General features: G+C 49.1%; 1 protein-coding gene, 1 long non-coding RNA gene and 1 pseudogene across 4 annotated transcripts; 1 reads left to right on the top strand and 2 right to left on the bottom strand.

Annotated features, from left to right (window-relative positions):
- Positions 1 to 4,337: 4,337 nt before the first annotated feature.
- LOC107306139 (uncharacterized) lies at positions 4,338 to 6,452 on the bottom strand. 2 transcript variants are annotated; one of them, XM_015849002.3, is made up of 3 exons: positions 6,290 to 6,452; positions 5,556 to 5,607; positions 4,338 to 5,387 (listed from the first exon to the last, which is right to left on the bottom strand). In XM_015849002.3, the coding sequence occupies exons 1-3, from the start codon at positions 6,407 to 6,409 to the stop codon at positions 4,501 to 4,503; spliced, it is 1,059 nt and encodes a 352-aa protein (XP_015704488.1). In that variant the 5' UTR covers positions 6,410 to 6,452; the 3' UTR covers positions 4,338 to 4,500. The 2 variants fall into 2 exon arrangements, with proteins under 2 accessions (XP_015704488.1, XP_015704487.1); XM_015849001.3 differs by having other exon boundaries at positions 5,556 to 5,610.
- A 7,793-nt stretch (positions 6,453 to 14,245) lies between these two features.
- Positions 14,246 to 20,558, bottom strand: LOC146753957 (uncharacterized). 2 transcript variants are annotated; one of them, XR_014939119.1, is made up of 3 exons: positions 19,589 to 20,558; positions 15,102 to 19,224; positions 14,246 to 14,433 (listed from the first exon to the last, which is right to left on the bottom strand). It is a non-coding gene; the product is annotated as an uncharacterized LOC146753957 (long non-coding RNA). The 2 variants fall into 2 exon arrangements; XR_014939117.1 differs by having other exon boundaries at positions 14,552 to 19,224.
- A 29-nt stretch (positions 20,559 to 20,587) lies between these two features.
- On the top strand, positions 20,588 to 21,860 carry LOC146753958 (uncharacterized; annotated as a pseudogene).
- Positions 21,861 to 23,503: the final 1,643 nt, after the last annotated feature.

The following is a 23,503-nucleotide window of genomic DNA, read 5'->3' on the forward strand; positions in this document are numbered from 1 at the left end:
TTCTGCTAAAGGCAGCAGACTCTGTGAATTTCTGGACACTTTAATAAATGTTCTTATGACATAAGCAATCTAATTAGCAGGACTGCTGTCTTCATTTGTAATTGGAGTACACACTAGCCATCTCTGCCCCAAGTGCATAATCCAAAGAGAGGTCAGAAAGGGGAAAAATATACACAAGGATTTTGTTTATAAATATATACATCTAGGTTTCATCGAATCATAGAATCATAGAATGGTTTGGGTGGGAAAGAATCTTTAAGATCATCTAGCTCCAGCTCCCCCTGCTACAGGCAGGGACACCTCCCTCTAGACCAGGTTGCTTAAAACCCCATCCAGCCTGGCCTTGAATGCCTCCAGGGAGGGGGCATCCACAAACTCTCTGGACAACCTGTTCCAGTGTCTCACCAACCTCACTGCAAATAATTTCTTTCTAGTATCTAGCCTAAATCTACCATCTTCCATTTTAAAGCCATTTCCCCTCATTCTGGCACTACACACCTTTACAAAAAGTCCCTCTCCAGCTTTCCCGTAGGCCCCTTTCAGATACTGGAAAGTCACTATAATGTCCCCTGCTATCTTCTCCACGCTGAAAAGCTACAGCTCTCTGATCTTCTTTGTGGCCCTCCTCAGGATTGACTCCAACAGCTTGATGACTTTCTTGTGCTGAGTCCCCAGAACAGGATGCAGTACTCCAGTTGTATTCTGGTGGCCAGAGTGTTTTCTCCATGTACTTTTTTGACCATTCTAAAGGAAGAACATTCTCCTTTCCCTTCCATATATGAAGTGTCTCACAAATATGACTGACAGTGACTCTGGAGTTCCAAATGCATGAGAATATAGCTAAAACATAAAACCAGCCACAAAAAAAAAATAAATAAATAAAAATTAGTTCAAGACTTGAAGTACAAAGTCTGCACTTTTCCACATCATGTGATACAGCTTATGAATTAAAGAAAAAAGGAGACACCATTAACCTTAGATATACAGACATGAATAAACACGAAATACCCCTCTGGTGTCTCATTGAATTTATTGGGAAATTGTTTTTACAGTGCCTGGTAAATTTAGCAGCCTCTGTCCCCAGTTCCTGGCTTACTTTTATATTACTTCCTCAATGCATTTTGTCTGGAGCTAACTAAGTTCACAGATCCCAGATCTGCAAGAGTTTTTGTCCATACCTTGATAAAGACTCTAAAACTCTAAAAACTGAGCAATGAAACTGAGTAGAATACAAATTTTATTTGCTTATATCATGCTTCCATTTTGTTATCCTGAAGTACAAGATGAGAGAATGGATCTTTACTCTTTAAAAGTATGGACAACGTGCTGAAGGCCTGTTGAAAAGGAGGTATATGGTAGAACCCTGTTAAGCTTTTATGGTGGTATTGCTTCCACATAGGCACAGATAGAAGTGAGATGGTTCTGGTAGTGCTGTACATTTTGAAGGTAAATGGTGTTAAATCCAAAAAGAAAAAGAAAATAAGTTAAAAAGAATAAAATTTAAAAAGAAAAAAAAAAAAGAAGAAGAAGAAGAAGAAGAAAGCAAAAAAGACAAGTAATTAATTTTATTATTCCCCAATCTAATTTAAAGATTAAATAAATAAATAAATAGTTTTTTAAAAAAGAGGGTAAAAAACCTTTAACTATTTAATCATGTGGAGGAGGTGGAGGAAAAAGGGAGTGGAAAATATATTTACTTTGTATTGATTAATCCTTTTTTTTGGTCCCAAATACACATTGCTGTGCTAGTAAAAAAGTGCATCAGCAGAGGTGTCTTACTACAGATGTCACCACTGCCAAAACATACCGCCCACTGCCTCACTGTGCTCATCTCCACTATTTGGTCTCAATAAATGTTCAGTAATTGTCAGTGAATATCAGTGGGTGCCATTTATTCCACATGGAGGAATTCAATTCCACACCTTTACTCCACCCACACTTCCATGTCAGATTTCATTCTGTTACATTGCCTATATGCTGCCATCTGTCACATGGCAGTAAAATGTAATGGAATATTGATGGGAAGGTTCATCCCCAACTGGCAGACCACTAACATCCGCCTCTGACATTGTGAGTCAACATAATAACATGGGAGGCTTTTGGAGCAGCTGTCATATATACATATTCTATAAATATATACATTATATACATACACATGCATATATGTGTATATGAAACTGCCCCAGGGCTGGAATAACAGGCCTACCATTTAACACATTTAATTTAATCCAAGCTGCCCTGGAACTGAGGGAAGCTTCTGATCATCTGCAATACATTGATGACACCATAATGTTGGGAAAAACAGCAGAGAAAGTTTTTGAGAAAGGGAAGAATATAATCCAAATCCATCTGAAAGCCAGTTTTGCCATAAAGTCAAAGGGCCTGCAAAAGAGATCCAGTTTCTGAGCAAAAAATGTCAAAATGAATGTCTTCAAATCTAAATAGAAGTGATCAGTAAAAATCTTGAATACCTAGAAGAGGTGGAGATGTCAAAGTATCATGTAATCATGGAGTTAAAGGGATCAGAAGGAACATCTAGAGATCTTCTAGTCCAATCCCCAAGCTAAAAGCTTTCTACAGTAGGTCACTCAGGAAGTCATCCAGACAGGTCTTGAATATCTTCAGAGAAAGAGACTCCACAACCTCCTTGAGCAGCCTGTTTCAATGCTGTCACTCTCACATTCTTCCTTGCATTGCCATGGAACCTCCTGAGTTCCAGTTTCTGCCTGTTGCACCTCATTTTGCTGCATGCCACCAAAAAGAATTCCCCCTCCTTCTCCTACCCCCCTTCCCACCCCTCCTCCCATCCAATTTGACTCCCACACTTCAGATATTCATAAGCAGCATTTAGATCCCTTCTCCTCTCCAGACTGAGCAGTCCCAGATATCTCATCCTTTCCTGTGCACTTGCACAGGACACAAATCATTTTTATGGTCTTCCCCTGGACTCTTTGTAGAAAATACTTTTCTTTTTTGAAATCAGGAGTCCAGAACTGGACACAATATTCCAGATGTCAACTCATCAGTGTAGAGAAGGATCACCTCCTTTGACTGGATGTCCATGCTCCTTTTAATGCCTAATCATAGGCCTTCTTGGCCACAAGGACACTGTGCTGGATCGTGGACAACTTGTTGTCCACCTTCCCTGCAGACCTCCTTTCCAGTAGGTCATCCCCTAACCTGTACTGATGCATACAGTTATTCTCCCTACAGTGCAAGATAGTACAGTTGCCCCTGTTATGTTCATCAAAGTCTTCTCTTCCCAGCTCTCTAGTGTGTCCAGGTCTCACTGAATGGTAGCACAGTCTTGTGATGCGTCAGTCACCCATCTACAAGCTTGATGAGGGTGAACTCTGTCCTTTTATCCAAGTAGATGATGAAGATGTGGAACAAGACCAGATCCAACACCAGCCTCAGGGGAACACCACTTGTTACAAGCCTCCAACGGGTCTGTGCCACCAGTGATGATCCTCTGAGCTCTGACAGTCAGCCAGTTCTCAGTCCACCTCATTGCATATCTATCCCATGCTCTTAAGTTTCATGACAGGGATATTAAGGGACACAGCATCAAATGCCTTGCTGAAGGTAAACAGTATTCACTGCTCTTCTCCTATCTACTCAGATTTAATTAATTGCCAGATTTATTTCTAAGTGAGCCTTAAGCTTCCTGGTTGCATCCCTGCAGGCCTGAGAACATTCCAATTTTCTCCCATAGTGAATGGACCTTTTTTTCACGTTTCGTTAACTTTCTTCTTTTCTTTGAGTTCATGCATGAGTCTCTTGCTCATTATTACACTTTGTGCTCAACTTCTTACCCTTAGAGATGCACAAATTCTAAGCATAGCAGAAGCGATTCTTCAATTTTGACCAGCACTCATAGGTCACCTTTTCTTCCAACTTTCTAGCCCATGGAATACCTCTAACCTGGTCACTGAACAGGACAAAGTTGGCTCTCTTGAAGTCCAGGGCTTCAGTCCTACTCATTGCCTTGCTTCTTCCATACAAGACCTTGAACTCAACTCCACTATCTTGAGATCAGTGCATCCCAGACTTCACCAGCTCTGACCAGTCCTTTGTTGTTTGGAAGAACAAGGTCCAGCAGCACATCTTTCCTTACTGCTCTACCTCCTCTACAACCTGTGTGAGAAAGTTACCTTCAACAAATTGCAGGAGTCTCCTAGACTGTGTATGTCTGGAACATGTCCAACAAATCCAGGATGGTTTAAGTCCCTTATGAGAAATAATGCCTGTAATTGTGAGGCTAATTTCAGCTATGTGTAGAAGGCCTCATCAGCTTTCTCATCCTAGGCTGGTGGCCTGTAATAAACACCCACATATGAGAAGAATGACTTTAATATTTTTAATAGGAATAGGAAAAGTCAGGGAAGCCTCTACTTTAACACTGCAGGCAGCAGGAGTTGGTTTCTATCGGACACCTTACCAAGTACTCAGACCCAGACGCCAAAAGTGGGAATGGATGTGGAGTGCTGCATACTGCAGTCATGGGGATGCTTGCTGTACCTGAGGCTTTGTCAGCAAGCTCCCAGGCAAGCCCCACTTGTGGTGCAGTTTCTTCTCACGGATGTGGAGCTCCAGGGCCTCCTGCACTTCTTCCTTCAGGAACAGAGCCTCCAGTGAACAGAAGAAAATGGGGGCAGTGCTGGAGTGGTGTGGTGTGCGAGCTGTGCGGACTGCTATCCTCTGTGTGTACATCCTGTGTGACTGCTGCACAATGGTGGGGAAGGCCCTCAGCTTGGTCTCTATGGACTTCCTCAGCATATGCATCTTCAGAAGCTTCCAGAAGTCCAGTTCTTGTTCTAGCCTTGACACACAATGAGAATCCATGCCAGGGGGAAGATTGCCACGCTTATTAGAAGTGGAAACCGTAACAGGGAGTGATCTGGTCTTGTGGCAAACATCACTCATTGGCTGCACGGGATCTGTATCAGTAAGTTGGCTGGCCTGGCTGAGAAGTCCAGGATCAAAGGTGATTGTGCCATCTGGTCCCAGAATTGCCAGTATTTTTTGGTTTATTGTTGTGTGCTTGAGATGAAGTTTCCTCTGTTTTCTTAACTTTGTCTCTGGCTGACATGAGAGTTCAAAAGAGGTTAGGTAAGTTTGGGTGGCCGAATTCCTCCTGGCCGAGGAATGGGATGAACTGTCTGTGTTCACATCCCTGCAGGAGGTAATGGAGTTTGAAGATGAAGAGGAGTGCAGATTGTAGGAGGCCCTCATTCTGGCCCATTTGTCATTGTTCCGTAATAGCCTCTTCCTGATGGCCTGGTAGCAGTGCTTGCACTTAGGGTTATAACACAAGAACTGGCACAGTGGCATGCCATCCAGGTAGAGCAGACCAAGCTTACTTAGGTTTGTGTTCACCTTGCCACCTGTAAAAGATGAGGATGTGTGGCTCCATGAACAAGTGCATACCAGGCCTCCAGCCTTAAGCCTATGTCTGGTGGCCAGATGATAGCTGAAGACTGGGCCATGATGCCTCCAGTGTGCATGTGGCCAAGCCTGGGGGCCCCAGTACCCAGGGCCAAGCAAAATTTTACCTGATTTCTGTGTGTTCGTGCACCCTGCCCTGTGCTGGCTCCTCACAGAGACCTGCTAGAAGAGAGCAGCACTCATAGAATTATAGAATCAAAGAGTCATAGAGTGGCTTATCTTGAAATGAACCTTGAAGATTATACATTTCCAACACTCTGCATTGCACAAGGATGTCACCTACCAGATCAGGCTACCACTTATCCAGACAAAACAATACCAGCTCCCTCAGCTTTTCTCTGTAGGAGAGATGCTCTAGCCCTACGATCTTCTGTATGTGAGCTGCACTCCCTTACAACAACTTCATGTCTTTCTTGTGCTGAGGCCCCCAGGCCTGGAGGCATTACTCCTGGTGAGGCCCCACAAGGGGAAAGAAGATTGGGAATAACCACCTCCCTTGCTCTGCTGACCATTCTTTCAAGGTAGACCAAGATAAGCTGGGCATTCTGGTCTGCAAGGGCACACTGCTGCCTCATGTCATGCTTTTTGTTCACCAGAACACCCAAGTCCTTCTCCATAGGGCTACTCTCAGTAACTTTTCTTAGTCTGTACACGTATCTGGGATTGTCCTGACCTACGTGCAGCACCTTGCACTCAGCTCTGCTGAACCTCATTATGATTCCATTGATCCTGGCCCCAGCTGAGCCCACCAAGAGGCTCATGCCCCATTCAGTGGTGCACATGAGTCCCCACCTGCTTCCCAGCTCCCTGGGATGGGCTGAGCCTGGAGCCTTTCTCCTACCTGGTAACATTTTTCAGAGAAGCTGATACAACACAGGGCAGTCCACACCACCAGGAATGTGAGGAGGCAAGAGCCAAAGCACGGCCAGTCATGCAGTGCGAGTCTTATGGCATTCAGCATGCTGGGATCGGAGCCAAGCACATCCTTACACCACCCCCTGGAGATGCAGATCAGGCATCTGCTGCTGTCACTAAGGGAGCTGTGAAGTCACTGTCAGCTCCATGACATCCTCAGGCACACCAGAGACCCCAGGAAGAAGGGCACAGACCAAGGAACGGAGAAGACCACCCAACTAGGCCAGTGGTTGTGGCTTCTTCAGGGGGACCCTGGGAAAGAGATTTGGGTAAGCCAGGGCTTTCTGGGCAGAAAAAGCCATTCTCAGCTGACAGAAGAGGACACTAATATTAAGAAAACAGCATGCTTTAGTGTGCTGAAGGCTCATAAAGAAGTAGTCAAACACTCCTTTGAACCGAAGCTCCCATCTTCCACAGTGTTTCTAACACTTTCAAGTTCCCTCAACAGAACTACTTTAGGCATTTATCATTCTGCTCTTCCTAAGAGCTGGGAGGTTCTGGAGAGTTTATGAGATTGTTTCACTGGATGATCTCTATCACTATGAAGGCACTGAAATGCAACACAGTGACTCACCCAGGATGATCTCTGCCATGCTGTAGCCTTGAGTGACCCTGTAACCAGTGCCATATGTCAAGCACGGTGGACACGGATAAGCAGCCAGATGCCAGGGCCCAGTAGAAATTTGCTGTCACTCACCATCCAGAGGTCAGCACAGACTCACTGGAAGATGTGACATGAGGATGCTTGACTTATGGGGATACAGTGATTAGAGTACAAGCCTGTGAGGGGAGAAACCATGCAGAGTCCCATGGCCACAGACTGCAAGATCTGGCAATCCTGAAAGCCTTTCCCAACCTATGATTCTGTGATTCCAAATTTCACTAAGAACTGCAGGCTAGAGTTAGATTAGACAGTAGGAAAAAATCTTTTACCACAAGAGTGGTGAGGAACAGCTTGTATAAAGCTACTCCATTTTCAAGAGTACTCAAAACTAGAATGGATGCAGCTTTGGGCAACCTGATCTACAAGAGCTGCTCTGAAAGCAATGCCTCTTGTTTTATTATGTCAGTGCACAACACCAGAGGCAGATGTTGGTGATAAGGCAATAGAGGTTGAACCTTCCTGCCAATATCCTGTTACGTTTTATTGCCATTAGACAGCTGGGAGCAGAGGGGAGTCTGACAATGAAGCACATTTATTCCAGAATTGGAATTGACATCCACCAACACTTAAGTAAATAGGTGACATTACTTTCAGAGCAATCTATTTAGCATAAGGTATCGTTGTTAATGGCAAAGACATTGAAATGTATGATCTTTAGTGGTCCCTACCCAAAATATTTTATTCTTCAATGGTTCTATGATTTATTACACAAATTCCACCACTGCCCCATGATGAGAGGAAGAGCAAAACTTAGAGAACTGATAAACCTATGGGCTTACTTCACCAGTAACTTCTGTGTTTTGAAGGATAAACTTCTACTACTCATGATTTCAATGAATTTGTGACCTCTTTTCAAAACTCTTGTCTAGCTGAGTGTCAGCTGAATCTTCCCCCTCAAGGTGGTCACAGAAATGGCTTTTGTCACATCTTCTGACAATCCCATGATTTGGGAAAGGACTGGATCAACTGTTACATTTATCCTGTTATGATCACTTACCCTTCAGACACTGAGACAATGTTCCCAAGCTGACACCAATACCAGTCAGCTTGTCTTTCCTTCTTGCTGAACATTGGCCTTACTTTTCCCAGTATGTGAATGGCGGACCACACTGACAAGAAAATACCAGTTCTTGGTGTAAAAGCCTCTGCATAGGGGTGTTTCCTTTCTCTGGCATGCTGAGAACTTTCTCCCTCACTTCTACTGAACCCCTGGTGCCAAAAGAACTGTTTCTCACATTTGAATTCCCCGCTCCTTATTCGTTTAGAAGCATTATTCCTTTTCACAGAAGGGCCACCAGCTGTATTGATGGACTCAGCTGTCATCTGTGCAGGTGCTGTGGTGAAGCTGTTTGAGACAGGCAGAAATTGGCTGAGAGTGTTTGGCACAAGAGCTGGCCCAGCCCAATCAAAACTCTTAATTTACTGTATGAGATATTCTAAGTGCAGTACACATTAAATACATTCTGGGCACGGCAGTCTGTGTGATTCCTTCTTCAGAAAATGTAAGCCCATAAGTAAGATTATTTTTCCTTAGAGACATGGATGCATATGATGAGTAATATGGCAGAAGAGAGTGGCCCAGAGTGTACTTCAGGGTGATTTGATATTGGGTAAGGATAGCCAATAACTTGAATTGTATAATGGTAATTGAATATCATCATTTCTATGATTGCTATATACCTTTATCAATAGTATTACAGTAAGTATCACCTAGATCTAAGAAAAATCACAGTCACAGAACTTTGGGGATTGGAAGAGACCTGTAGAGATTGTCTAGTCCAACCCCCCTGCCAAAGCAGGCTCCAGGTTGCACAGGTAGGCATCCAGGTGGGTCTGGGATATCTCCAGAGAAAGAGACTCAACAACTGCCCTGGGTACCCGTTCCAGCTCTCCATCAGTCTTATTGTGAAGAAGTACTTTTGTAAGTTTGTGCAGAAATTCCTATGCTCCATAATGAATGAATTCTGGTGGAGCCAAAACTGATTTCAACACACAACAATCAAATAATATGTATCAAACACCCTGCCCTGAAGCTTTGTTATGACAGGTGGAGTCCAAAGTCAAGGACTAAACGAACTTCATGGGCAATTTAGAGGGATGGCCAATAGACTACAGGAATGGTATCTGTGTGTATTAATCAATAGGTATAACAGCTGATGGTAGTTCACAGGGATGTACAGCAAATGTGGGGACCTGAGCATGATGTAAATGCAAATGAAAGAATAGGTGGGTACTGTCCTGATTTCAGCTGAAACACTGTTCATTTTCTACATAGTGGTTCATATCTTGCTATATTTTGGCTTTTGGAGAAAGAGTTGTTAATGTATCAGTGTTTTGGTGGTTGTTGAGCAAGTGCTACACAGAGCAAAGGATGGTTCAGTTTCTCATACTGTCCTGCCAGCAAGGGCGCAAGGAGGGAACAGAATAAGGACAGCTGACGTAAGCTGGCCAAAGTGGTATTACATACCATATGACATCATCAAAAAACTATAAAGCAGGGGAGAGTTAGCCAAGGATGGGCAGATGCTACTCAGGGATTTGCTGGCCACTGGTCAGTGAGTGGTGAGCAATTGTATTCTGTACCACTTGTTTTGCAAATATATATGTATATACATATTATTATTACTGTTATTCTTCCTTCTGTCTTGGTAGATGACTTTTATTTCAAATATTTAATGAAGGAAGCATAGTCACAGTTTTAGATTGTCACGGGTTACTTAGATTTACCTATGCCCGTGACAGGGGAAGCCACCCCGTGGCCTGCCCCCCTTCCCCCACCTCCCCCCCCCCCGGGGCCCGGAAAGGAGGGGGAAAAGGGGAAGGGGATAAAAACAGAGGCAATCTAAGGAAGAAAAACTTATTTTACTAAATATGATATCGAAATACAAGATAACACAATATAATATAATTGAGGCTAACAAAACGAACAAAACAGAGAGAGAGAGTCCCCGAAAACCGAGAGGCCTACTGTGAACTCTAGGCGACACGGCTGGAACGCTTCCCACTCTCCGAGAAGTTTGAGAGAAGAAGAAGGAGGGTACTCCAGCCTGGGAACGAGATTATATAGCATCCTGGTCCCGTGACTTATCATTACCCCTGTTGTTCTGTGGGATATGTAGTCATCTTCTGTGGACTGCACATTCAATAGAAGTATCCATACTTTACATGATGTTATGATGTGGAATACTGATAGCAAAATTACAAAATTACAAAACCATGACATAGATAAAATCTGGTAATAGGACTTCTGAAATGCACAGTTTGATCTGGTGTAAAGGACAGAACTGTTTTTCTTTTATTGTCTCAAAGCTTGCTTTGTGAGGCCTTTCTGATGATAAGACTCTGACTGGCGACTGCTAGCTATCTAGGAGGGTGAATGGTGGGTGTCATCGTGACACAGCACCTCTGCTCATGATTGCAAGCAGGACAGTCAGTCTTTCTCAGGGGTGAAGCTTGGAGGAGCTGACCACTGCGAAAGGTGATAATGCTTGTGCCTGGCAACAAAGGCACCACTCCCTTCTGGCTTATCTGTTGGGCCAGGTATGTCACACTAAACTAAGGAGAAAAACAACCCCACAGAAATGGAGGATAATGGGCCCTTGCTAAAATTGGGACTTTGGAGACAAACTCCCAAAGACACCTTTGACAAAGAATTCCCTGAGGGGAAAACCTCGTCGGAAGAACCCCCGGGACCAGCTTGCTGCAGAGCTCCCTGGCTGTCTCCCGTCCCCTGCAGTGATGGAGATCCTGAAATCATCGGACCTACTGTGTACATCGCTGGACCCACGATGGTGACTATCTCTTTTGCTCTCTGCAGAGACTCCTTGCTTGTATTTCCTACTTTTTCTATCACCTACCTTCCCTTCCCCATCTCCCTAAAAATGGCTAGGACTTTAATAAACTGGTTGAACCAACATTTGAACCATTGCTTCTTAATCTCACGATGGGTATATACACATATCAAAGAACCTTTCCTCCCTCCTGTAAATTGGAGCGAGACAGACACCAAATTGGGAGGTAGTTTTGGTCTGCTTGAAGGTAAGGTAGGCCCTTCAGAAGGTTCTAGATAAGCTGGATCGCTGGACTGAGGTGAATGGGATGAGGTTCAACAGGGCCATGTGCTGGGTCCTGCACTCTGGCCACAATAACCCCATGCAGCGCTATAGGCCTGGGGCTGAGTGGCCGGATGACTGTGAAGAGGAAAGGGACCTGGCCAGCAGGATCAGGGAGGTAATCATCCCCCTGTTCTCAGCCCTGGTGAGGCCGCATCACAAGTACTGTGTTCAGTTTTGGGCCCCTCACTGCAAGAAAGACATTGAGGCCCTGGAACATGTCCAGAGAAGGGCAATGAAGCTGGTGACGGGTCTGGAGAACAAGTCTTATGAGGAGCAGCTGAGGGAGCTGGGATTATTTAGTCTGGATAACACAGTCTGGAGGAGACTTAGGGGAGACTTGTTGCACTCCACAACTTCCTGAAGGGAGGTTGTGATGAGGAGGGGTTTGGCCTCTTCTCCCAGACAACAAACAGAACCCAAGGAAATGGCCGCAAGTTGTGCCAGAGGAGGTTGAAATTAGACATAAAACTTTTTCTCTCAGAGAGTGGTCAGGCACTAGAATGGCTGCCCAGGGCGTTGGTGGAATCGCCATCCCTGGCATTGTTTAAGAGGTGTCTGGATGACGAACTATGAGGTACCGTTTAGAGGCCCGTGGTAGCAATTGTAATTTGGTTAGACTAGATGATCTTGCAGGTCCCTTCCAACCTTGTGATTCCATGATTCTATGATTCAAATTTGTCTCAGCATTGCTCAGCCTCTAAGACAGCAGCCTCCTGTTTGGGCCCTCAGAGCAGCTCCCAGGAACAATGTGGGTGAGTAGTGCTGGCAGGTGAAGAGTCCACAGCTCCCATCTTTGTGTCAAAGCAGAGTGACCAGCTGTATCTGCACATACTGGAGAGTTGGCAACTGGTCCGTAAGAGAACAGAAGTTACTGTCAGATTACTGGGAGTGACTGGAGGCTGCTTCCAAAATGTGAGAACTGCGTTCTTCATATGTGCATTGTTTAGCCAGTGCAAGGGAGAATTTGGGCAACAGAAGCCATTCTGCAGCCTTGCCTGCTGCTTCATGCTACCTTTCTCATCCCTATCCCCACAGACCAGACAGGGCTGACTCCTGGATCGCAAGCCAAGGTGAGCCAAAGGACTTACCTGAGCTACCTCAAGCCTGCCTGCCTGTAGAAGGAGCTGATGGCCAGTTCCTGGTGCCGTGGGAGCCTGAAGTCCCCTTGCATCAGCTATGAGGTGGTGCAGGACTCGCTTCTGTGGCTCCAGATGTGTCACAAAGCCCCAGGCTGCTCCCAAGGCATAGCCATTATGAAGAAGCAGCTCCAGCCAATTGGCACTGGCTTATCCTAATCTCTGTGTCCTCCTATGGGACAGCGTATCTTCCCTGGTACTCCTGAGCCCATCTCCCCCCTCGATCCCCAGGGAGGCTCCCATAGACAAAGCTCTTCAGCATAAGTAAATAAACTTATTTATTTTGAAAAATAAAGAATTTTTTTTAAAGAGAAGGGGCAATGCTGAGAGTGGCCCTTCCTCTCCTTACAGGCAGTTTGGATGGGCTTAGAGACAGAGATACTTGTTGTCTAGGGCATCCATCACATCTCCCATCAGACTGTGCGGACCTTCTTCTCAGTTGGTATGGCTGCCGCATCCTGGGCATGGTGCAAGTGGCATGATTTCTTGGAGCCATGGACAGGGTCACTGCAGGGCTGTGACGATGAGCTGCTGTATGTGGTGGTGTTCTCTTGTGCTCTACAGAATGTGTTGGTGCTCAGTCGAGTTAGAGAGCTCTCTTACTTTCTTGTAGCATCAGAATAGTCCTCTTTACTGTTTTTAACATACATCTTATATGCCATTCACTTACAAGCAAGACATTCCTGTTCCTTTAACAGTTCTTGTAATCTCCTAATTGGTTCTAACTTCTCCCAGACAACAGTGATAAAGGATGAAAGCTTTATTGAAAGTAACAGCATTAACAGTGCATATAAAAAGATACTGCTGTCCACATTTGGATGCAAACAGACAATGCTTGCCCTTTGTCTCATGCTCTGGTCTTCCGGGGCTTCACAGTGATAAGGTGTACCAAACAGTCTGATAAGGTCTTTGCTGACTTGTTCATGGTTACATCTTCCCCTACGATGTTAAACTGGCAGGTGGGGGGCTGCTGCACTCTGCATGGGTGCTCCAGACCCTCTTGAGTCCCCTCGGGCACGTCTTCCACCAGGGCCACCACCTGTGTCTTTTGGGGCCTGCCTCAGTACAATCTTCCTTGGTCCAGTCCTCAGACGGTGCAGTCACATATGTGCAGGTGGACTCTGTCTCCGAGGACTCTGATGGATGCCGGGTACGAGAACGAGGGAGGCGGAACCATGGACACTCCAGCTTTTTGGCGCGGATGTGCAGCTCCAGTTTCTCACGCTCCTCCTCGGACAGGAACAAAGCCTCCCGGCTATGGAAGTAGGTGGGAATCGGGCGGGATCCTGGTGCCCTGGCCGCACGCCTGATCCGGTCACGATCGAGGGGGTACTTCTTCTTGTCTGTGTAGACTGGGGCACTCTGTGTTTGCTGCAAACGTTGCAGCAGTTCTATGGACTTCCGCAGTCTCACAGGGAAGAATTGAAGCTTTATCTCCAGGCATTTTCTGGCTATGTGCATGGAGATCTTTCTGGATCGTGCCTGACTGAGACACAGTTTTGAGATGACGGTAGCCACTGCACTGTGTCTCTGGCATCTGATACATTTAGTGTCCGCTACACACAGGCATGTGATGTCCGTTTGAGTGTAGCTGTCCCTTAGCAGCGCTACTTTGGCTGTGCCAGGCTGGCAGCCAGGCAGCCCTGACAGCCTCTGGTCCGCCTTACTGCAGGAGAGCAAAGGTTCACACCGAGGGCTGCTCTGCTTGGTGGCTGCTCTTCTCTCAGCACCTGCAAAACAGGGAGAGGCCCTGAGCCATGCTGGGCCGGGGGCTCAGGGGATGCTCTGGGCCTGGCATGTCCAATCCACGGCCTGCAGGCCTTAGGTAGCCTGCCACATCTGTTACCGCAGACTGGCTCCTGCCCCTCATCACCCGCAGCTCTGCCCCGCCACAGGGCCCGGCCCAGCCTTGAGCATGCACTCACCACGGCCCAGGCAGGATCGGATGCCCATACCATGGGCTCATCCGGCCAGGATGCACTGTACCAGGTTCTGGGCCATGGATCAGTTGCTCCCAGAGGCTGGGCCCGGCCTGCCTGGGGATGGATACTCCTGGGCAAGCCTGGGGCTCAGGCTGACCCTCAGAGGACTCACCTGGCTCTGGTGCCACTGCTCTCTGCCACCAACTCCTCCACCGCAAGCGTCGTCTGCCAGCCTGTGGGCACGCGGACATGGCACAGTTACACTCCTGAGGGGTCCCACAGACCCTGCCCTGACTCACCCAGCACAAGTCCCCTAGCCACTAGTCTGCCCCTCTCTCAAATCTCCCCTACCTTTATGTTTTGGTTCACCGTGAACAAGAAGATTCCGGCCACCAAAAACATGAGGCCGTAAAGAAGGACAAGGGTAACAAGGATAAAGAGAGAGCTGCCAACAACCATTGCTAAACGCCGGTCGTGACCGCAACAGCAGAGGTGAGACCACCGCTCTGAACTCAGAACTGAGTCCAACTGTGTTGACATCACAGAGCTGCCTACCCACCCCGGAACCGTGACACATTGTGAGACGGAGCCTGGGTGGGGCACTCTGCCTCCTGCTGTCCACCCCGTGCCTGCACACACTTCACGCTGGCCTCCATCTTGTTATGAGGGCTCCTCTGAGATGGCAGCAGTTGAGGTCCATCTGCCACTGATTTGTCTTCCCAGTAGCCTAATCTCTTCCATTTCATCTCCACATTTCCCAAGGATTCCTCCTGCATATCTTATGTTGCTCTGCATGCAACTTCCCATCTGCTACCCCATCACTACCAAGGTCAACAAACCACATCCCCAAGAGACACATCTACGCAGTTCTTGAACACCCCTGGGATGGTGTTTCCAGTACCTCCCTGTGTGGCCCAGCCTGTTCCAGTGCCATTCTTGATCTTCGCCGTTCTTTCAAAGAATACATTTTCCCGCGTCCAACCTGACCTCCTTTGGTGCAGTTTAGGGCTTTTCCTTCTCATCGTGTTGCTGCTACCTGGGAGAAAAGGCCAACCCTCACCTTGCTACAACCTCCCTTCTGGTCGTAGTAGAGAGTAGGGGGAGGAAGAGAGGGGGTGTTTCTGTCTCCATCAGGAAGGGAATAGAAGATAAAGAGGTGTCCCTAAAGAGCAGTCATGAGCAAGTCCACAGCCTAAGGGTGACAGTCAGAGACCAAGGCATCAAAGGGAGTCTTGTGGTGAGTGTCTACTGCAGGTCACCAGATCAGCCAGAGCCTGTCGATGAGGCCTTCTACCTCCAGCTACAGGAGGTGTCGCAGTCGCAAGTGCATGTCCTGCTTGGGGACCTGCAGCAGGTTGTAAATGGCCTGTGCCTGTACTTGTGTCCTTGCGCCCTAACGCAGGGCGCTCTTCCACAAGTTTCCCAAACCCGTCTGACAAGCATCTGTTGTGTACAAGTTATTTCGGCACCTCTCACATCAAATTTTTGTCCTGCAATCTTACATCAAATGACCCTCCTTCTCCACACTGAAACAAAGCCTCTTCGCTGCCTTTCCTTTTGCCTCCCCTAATGGTTTCAAGGCTGCAGCCAGAGCGGCAGTAAGTGATTCCATAGAGGCCATAACTGAGGTCTCTACCACCTTAGCCACCAAAGCAGAGCTGGCATCACTGCTCGTCTGTTTTACCTTTTCTAACAGTTCTGCCACTGTGTCTGTACACAGCATTTGCAACAAAATTGCCCACGTTTTTGTATTTGCCTGCTCTATCGCTAGTGCTCTCAGCATCATTTCCTTAGTTTCTGCAGTAAGTGGGTTCTGACATCAGCGCTTCTGTTAACTGGTCAGTGAAGTTCCCAAACAACTTTCTCTTGCTTTGCTTAATAGAAACATAACACTGCTGTTGTTTCTCTGGTGGCACTAATTGCAATGCAACTTTTGCACACCGCATACTCTCCCCTAAAACTGCTGCAGGAAAGGTCATTTGAACATGAGTGGTACTATAGGGCCCAGTCCCCATGAGCATTTCCATGGTAATTGCATTGAGAGGGTCCCCCATCGGTCTCTGTACCTGAGCAATAGTCCCACATTCCACACACTATTTTTTTTTATTTTTTTCAAATATTAATTGTGACAGTCTACATATTACCCGGGCAATTTGCTTTATATCCTCTGGCACCATAACATTAGAGGACCATATCCATTGCAGAACCTGCCTGGCTTCAGACCGTAACCCATTTTCTGCAACTGTATTTCGTAGCTGCTACAGCAGTTTCCAATCAAAACTAACATATCGGGCCACCTGGCCCTCATCTTGTTGTTGCTGAACCACAGGGAGTGCACTGTTGGATAACTCCCCCACCACACCCCATTCACCTCCTAGCACTGCGTCCCGCAAATTATCTAACCATTCCCCCCCCGCCCCGGGAATTTAATTGCAGCCACCCCCTGCCCCCACCCGCCGCTCCTGCTCAGGTGGATATGCATCCGTGGGGTGAGGAGGGCTCATCCGGGACAGCTGGTGGCATGGCCGGGGCAGTAGGCGCCGTCGCAGGATCCGGCGTGCCAGACGCCGCGGCAGGATGGGGCACCGAGACCTCAGGGACGCTCGGCGAGGATGGTGGGGGGAGGGATCGAACAGGGACCGCGGACCGGCCCCGAACGTCGTATCCGACGAGACTGACGCCTTCCCGTCGGCTCCCGCGCTTAGGACCTGCACGGCGTGCTGAGCGGTGGAGCGTTCCTATGGTAACGTTTCCGTTAACGACGGCACGACAGGCTGGTCCGCCGCTCCACCATTTCCTCCATGTCCCCCCAGGTCGCCTTCCAGAAGTCAGGGCCCGGCACAGGCTTGCAGCCAGGCAGCCCTGCTGTCCACACTTGGATGCAAGAAGACACAGCTTGCTATTTGTCTCATGCTCTGGTCTTCCCGGGCTTCACAGTGATAAGGTGTACCAAACAGTCTCATAAGGTCTTTGCTGACTTGTTCATGGTTACATCTTCCCCTACGATGTTAAACTGGCAGGTGGGGGGCTGCTGCACTCTGCATGGGTGCTCCAGACCCTCTTGAGTCCCCTCGGGCACGACTTCCACCAGGGCCACCACCTGTGTCTTTTGGGGCCTGCCTCAGTACAATCTTCCGTGGTCCAGTCCTCAGACGGTGCAGTCACATATGTGCAGGTGGACTCTGTCTCCGAGGACTCTGATGGATGCCGGGTACGAGAACGAGGGAGGCGGAACCACAGACACTCCAGCTTTTTGGTGCGGATGTGCAGCTCCAGTTTCTCACGCTCCTCCTCGGACAGGAACAAAGCCTCCCGGCTACGGAAGTAGGTGGGAATCGGGCGGGATCCTGGTGCCCTGGCCGCACGCCTGATCCGGTCACGATCGAGGGGGTACTTCTTCTTGTCTGTGTAGACTGGGGCACTCTGTGTTTGCTGCAAACGTTGCAGCAGTTCTATGGACTTCCGCAGTCTCACAGGGAAGAATCGAAGCTTTATCTCCAGGCATTTTCTGGCTATGTGCATGGAGATCTTTCTGGATCGTGCCTGACTGAGACACAGTTTTGAGATGACGGTAGCCACTGCACTGTGTCTCTGGCATCTGATATGTTTAGTGTCAGCTACACACAGGCCTGTGATGTCCATTTGAGCGCCGCTGTCCTTTAGCAGCGCTGCTTTGGCTGTGCCAGGAAGTGCTGCTGTAGCTGTCTCCTTAGGCGCTGTGCACAGAAGTGAAGGAATTTTGCTTACTCCTTGTGGTGGCTCTGTTGGGGCTGCTGCTGCTTCTTCCTGAGAAGTTCCTGTGCTTCAGCCTGACCATGGAAAAATGGAAATAGACACACTGTGAGATTCCCAGGAAGCCCCACATTCTAGGGAAGCAGAAGCAGTGGCAGGCATGGCACCAGAAGCTTCTGTGAGATCTCAGTTGGACTCGGACTCTCGCACTGTTTCAGCTCATGCTTCTTAAGCATGCTGTCATGGTTTAATAATTTTGTAATTTTGCTATCAGTATTCCACATCATAACATCATATAAAGCATGAATAATTTTACTGAATCTGCAACTTACAGAAGAAGACTACATCTCCCAGAGAGCAACATGGTCAGAGATAGATGGGTCACGGGACCTGGACACTTTGTTTACTCTGCCGCAGGCTAGACTGAGGTCTTTTCGAGTTCTGGCGTTCAGGGGAGTGTGTGGGAGCCTTCACCGTTTCACCTAGATTTCACAGTAGGCCTCTTGGTTACGGGACTCATTCTCTCTCCTATTTTGCTTGATTCGTTAGATCAGTTTTCAATTTTATCGTATTATATTGTGTTATCCTGTATGTCGATACAGTATTTAGTAAATAAGTCTGTCTCCTTAGATGGTTGCCGCTGTTTTTCTTTTCGTAATTAACTTTTTCCTTTCGGCCTAGGGCCCCGGTGACGCCCACGGCCCCAGTCACGGACGCAGGTGGATTTTTCATTCAAACCGTGACACATGCTGCCTGCCATGCCAACACCCTTGTCCTGTAGAAGGAGGCTAAGATGGTGCTGCAGCAGAAACTCAGTCTGCCCCGGCTTGTAAAGCTCGGGCAGGACACAGAGGCGTTGCCTTCTCCCTGCCTGCTGCTGGGAGAGCAATAGCCATTTGGGCAGGGCCTTCAGGTGCACTTCCAGGCTTTTTTATGCCACATGCATGCCCAGGGCTTTGTGGGCTCCAGCTCTCCACACGAACCAGGGGTGCAGACTGCAACCGGCTCTGTTGGTGCTCTGCTGGGCACTGTCAAGTAGTAATCATAGCCTTTTCTGGGACAGCATCAAACCTCATGAGAGCAGCAGCAAAGGCACGACAGGTGGGTCCGCCGCTCCACCATTTCCTCCAGGTCCCCCCAGGTCGCCTTCCGGAAGTCAGGGCCCAGCACAGGCTTGCAGCCAGGCAGCCCTGACAGGATCAGCTGCTGGGGTTCCTGGTCCGCCTTACTGCAAGGGTGCAATGGCTCACGCCGAGGGCTGCTCTGCTTGGTGGCTGCCTGTCTCTCAGCACCTGCAAAACAGGGAGAGGCCCTGAGCCATGCTGGGCCGGGGGCTCTGGGGATGCTCTGGGCCAGGCATGTCCAATCCACGGCCTGCAGGCCTTAGGTAGCCTGCCACATCTGTTACCGCAGACTGGCTCCTGCCCCTCATCACCCGCAGCTCTGCCCCGCCACAAGGCCCGGCCCAGCCCTGAGCATGCACCCACCACGGCCCAGGCAGGATCGGATGCCCATGCCCTGGGCTCATCTGGCCAGGATGCACTGTACCAGGTTCTGGGCCATGGATCAGTTGCTCCCAGAGGCTGGGCCCGGCCTGCCTGGGGATGGATACTCCTGGGCAAGCCTGGGGCTCAGGCTGACCCTCAGAGGACTCACCTGGCTCTGGTGCCACTGCTCTCTGCCACCAACTCCTCCACCGCAAGCATCGTCTGCCAGCCTGTGGGCACGCGGACATGGCACAGTTACACTCCTGAGGGGTCCCACAGACCCTGCCCTGACTCACCCAGCACAAGTCCCCTAGCCACTAGTCTGCCCCTCTCTCAAATCTCCCCTACCTTTATGTTTTGGTTCACCGTGAACAAGAAGATTCCGGCCACCAAAAACATGAGGCCGTAAAGAAGGACAAGGGTAACAAGGATAAAGAGAGAGCTGCCAACAACCATTGCTAAATGCCGGTCGTGACCGCAACAGCAGAGCTGAGACCACCGCTTTGAACTCAGAACTGAGTTCAACTGTGTTGACATCACTAAGCTGCCTACCCACCCCGGAACCACCCGTGCCTTCACACACTTCACTCTGGCCTCCATCTTGTTATGAGGGCTCCTCTGAGATGGCAGCAGTTGAGGTCCATCTGCCACTGCTTTGTCTTTCTAGTAGTCTAATCTCTTCCATTTCATCTCCATATTTTCCAAGGATTCCTCCTGCATATCTTATGTTGCTCTGCATGCAACTTCCCAACTGCCACCCCATCACTACCAAGGCCAACAAACCATATCCCCAAGAGAGACATCTACACATTTCTTGAACACCACAGGGATGGTGATTCCAGTACTTCCCTGTGTGTCTTTTTGATCGCCGAAGTCGCCTGACTCGGAGCCGTCCTGGACCGATCAGCAGCGACTGACCGCGTGGTTCAAGGGGGATTTTGGGCGTTTCCTTCAAGCAGGGAACCCCCGGGTTGAGGAGAAGCCTGGCAGCTCTCACGGGAGCAGCTGACGCAGCCGCTGACGCAGCGTGTGGGCGTTGCCCGGCAACGGCGGGAGATTTATACTGGCACAAGGAAGGCAGCGGCTGGCCGCTGCCCACGAGAGACGGACAGGAGGAGTCAGGGTTCTTGCACCGCCTGACTTCCTGTTTCAGTGCTGCTGAGTCTTCTGCTTTGACGCTGTTGCTCCCCGGCGGAAGGCTGCTGCCAGAAATACTGAGGAGGCCCAGACAAGGGTTCCAAGCTCTCAGAAACGGGAGGCAGCAAGCAAGAAGACTACAGAGACCCCGACTGAGGTCCTGCACATTCCCTATAGGAAGGCTGCTGCCAAAAAGTCTCAGGAGACTCAGACTGAGCCCCCAACCCGAGATGCTTGTGTGCAGGTCTCTGACTGTACTGAGTGCCCGAGCCTGGCCCTTTCAGTGCTTGGTGAGGGAGGCATTAATTGTGTTCACTGCGACCAGGTTAACTCCTTGCTCAGCCTCGTAGTTGACCTGAAGGAGGAAGTGGAGAGGCTGAGGACTATAAAAGAGTGTGAGAGGGAGACTGGCTGGTGGTGTCAGTCCCTCTCAGCCTCAGGTTCTCAGCACATGGATGAGGCTACAGATGGAGCATGTCAGCCCCTGCCACCTTACAAACAAGTGGCAAAGGGGAACCAGCCAGCTGACAGCAATGCAGCGAGCCCCCTGTCCTCTCTTCCCCCTAGCAACAATTTGAGAAGGGAGGAGGAGTGGAAACAGGGACCTGCTCGGCGGAGGGGGCATCCCCCATCCCGACCATTCCCGGCTCCACAGGTGCCTCTGCGAAACAGGTTTGAAGCACTGGAATTTGAGGGGGGGGACGGGTGAGAGCGTGGAGACAGGTGCACCCATGAGGTTGCCTCAGGTGAAGCGGTCGCCCCTAAGCCTCAAGACTGCTTCCACCCATAAGGACAGAAGGGTGATCGTTGTAGGTGACTCCCTTCTGCAAGGAACAGAAGGCCCTATATGCCGGCCCGACCCTACCCGCAGAGAGGTGTGCTGCCTTCCTGGGGCACGGGTCAGGGACATTTCAAAGATAATTCCTGGGTTGATTCGGCCTTCAGATTACTACCCACTTTTAATAATTCAGGCTGGCGGCAAGGAAGTTGATAAGGTAAGCCTGAGGTCTATCAGGAAAGACTTCAGGTGAATGGGGCGATTACTTGAAGGAGCTGGGGTGCAGGTGGTCTTTTCTTCTACACCCATGGTGTCAGGGAAAGGTACAGGGAGGATCCAAAAAACCCAACTCTTAAATAGATGGCTTAAGAGCTGGTGCAGACGCATGAATTTTGGCTTTTTTGACCACGGGACAATCTACACTGCACCCGGCGCGATGGCTGCTGATGCAAGCAGCCTGTCCCTGAGGGGTAAGAGGATATTAGCTGAAGAATTGGCGGGACTCATTGACAGGTCTTTAAACTAGGAACGAAGGGGGAAGGAGGCAAAATAAGGGCTACTGGGGTTGAATGGGTCATTCGAAGGCTTGTACCAAACTCCATGGGCAATGATGGCAGAGTGCAAAGGGATGGAGTAGGGCAGGGGGATGCTGGGGATGCTGCTGTTCTAGCAGATCCTGGATCCCTGGATCGCTCTGAACTCAGAACTGATTGATTACGGTGCAAACAAACTTTCATGCCCCAGCTGCAGTCGTGGCATAATATGATTGGATAACCCAGACACGGCACAACAAATGATTGGCTTCCTTCCACTCAACTAATCAGTTTAACAATATCCTGACACCATGACAACTCGGGAGCCTCGTGGCCTAGTCCCCGCCCCTCTGCCCCTCTTCTTCACAGAATTACCCGGGTTGGAAGGGACCTCAAGGATCATGTAGTTCCAACCCCCCTGCCTAGCAGGGCCACCAAACATACACATTTACTAGATCAGGTTGCCCAGGGCCCTGTCCAACCTGGTCTTGAACACCTCCAAGGACGGGGCATCCACAGCCTCACTGGGCAGCCTGTTCCAGGGCCTAACCACCCTTCTAGTAAAGAACTTTCCCCTAACATCCAACCTAAATCTTCCCTCCTTCAACTTAAAACCATTTCCCCTAGTCCTGCTATTATCAGCCCTTTCGAAGAGTTTACTCCCCTCCTGGGAGTAAGTTCCCTTCAGGTACTGAAAGGCTGCAGTGAGGTCACCCCGCAACCTTCTCTTCTCCAGGCTGAACAAACCCAACTCCCTCAGCCTGTCCTCATAGGGGAGGTGCTCCAGCCCCCTGATCATCTTTGTGGCCCTCCTCTGGACCCTTTCCAAAATCTCCCTATCTTTTTTGTACTGAGGGCTCCACACCTGGACACAGTACTCCAGATGGGGCCTCACAAGAGCAGAGTAGAGAGGGACGATCACCTCCCTATCCCTGCTGACCACCCCTCTCCTGATGGAGCCCAGGATCCCATTTGCTTTCCGGGCTGCCAGAGCGCACTGCTGGCTCATGTTAAGTTTCTCATCTATCAGGACCCCTAGGTCTTTTTCAGCTGAGCTGCTCTCAAGGACAACTCCTCCCAGCCTTCTCACAAGGTCGTCATGTCCTTGAAGCTGTCATGTCCTCCCAGTTCTCTCAACCAACTGCCAACATCACAAGCTCCTCCTGCTTGTTTCCCAAACTGTGTGCATTGGTGTAGAGGCACTTCAGCTGGGTAGGCAGTCTTGTCACTTCCTTAAAGGATAACTCTTTCATTCTTTTCAGGTATTTCCCTCGATTTTTCCCTTTGCCTTCTCCCGTTGCTGCAGCAGTCACTGCCTCGCCATCCAAGAGTTTTGTACGTACTACATGTTTGTCAGCATCTCTCAAGTCAGCAGGTGCTTCCAGCCCACTGCCAGTGCCCTCTAGCACTGTTGCGTCTTCCCACACCTTATCATGGGAACACTCACTATCCCCCCTGCCCATTCAGATCTAGTTTTAAAGCCCTCCCAACGAGCCCTGTTAGCTTTTTCCCAAGGATCCTTCTCCCTCTTTGAGAAAGGCAAACCATACCCAGTGCCCACAGACTCAGTGCTATGTAGGCTAAGCTGCTGTCAAAAAGAACAAAGTTCTGGTAGTAGCTTCAGCCCCGAAGCCAG

Source organism: Coturnix japonica, chromosome Z (assembly GCF_054131305.1).
Source record: "Coturnix japonica strain WE chromosome Z, WE-NBRP24, whole genome shotgun sequence".
Classification (NCBI taxonomy): Eukaryota; Metazoa; Chordata; class Aves; order Galliformes; family Phasianidae; genus Coturnix; species Coturnix japonica.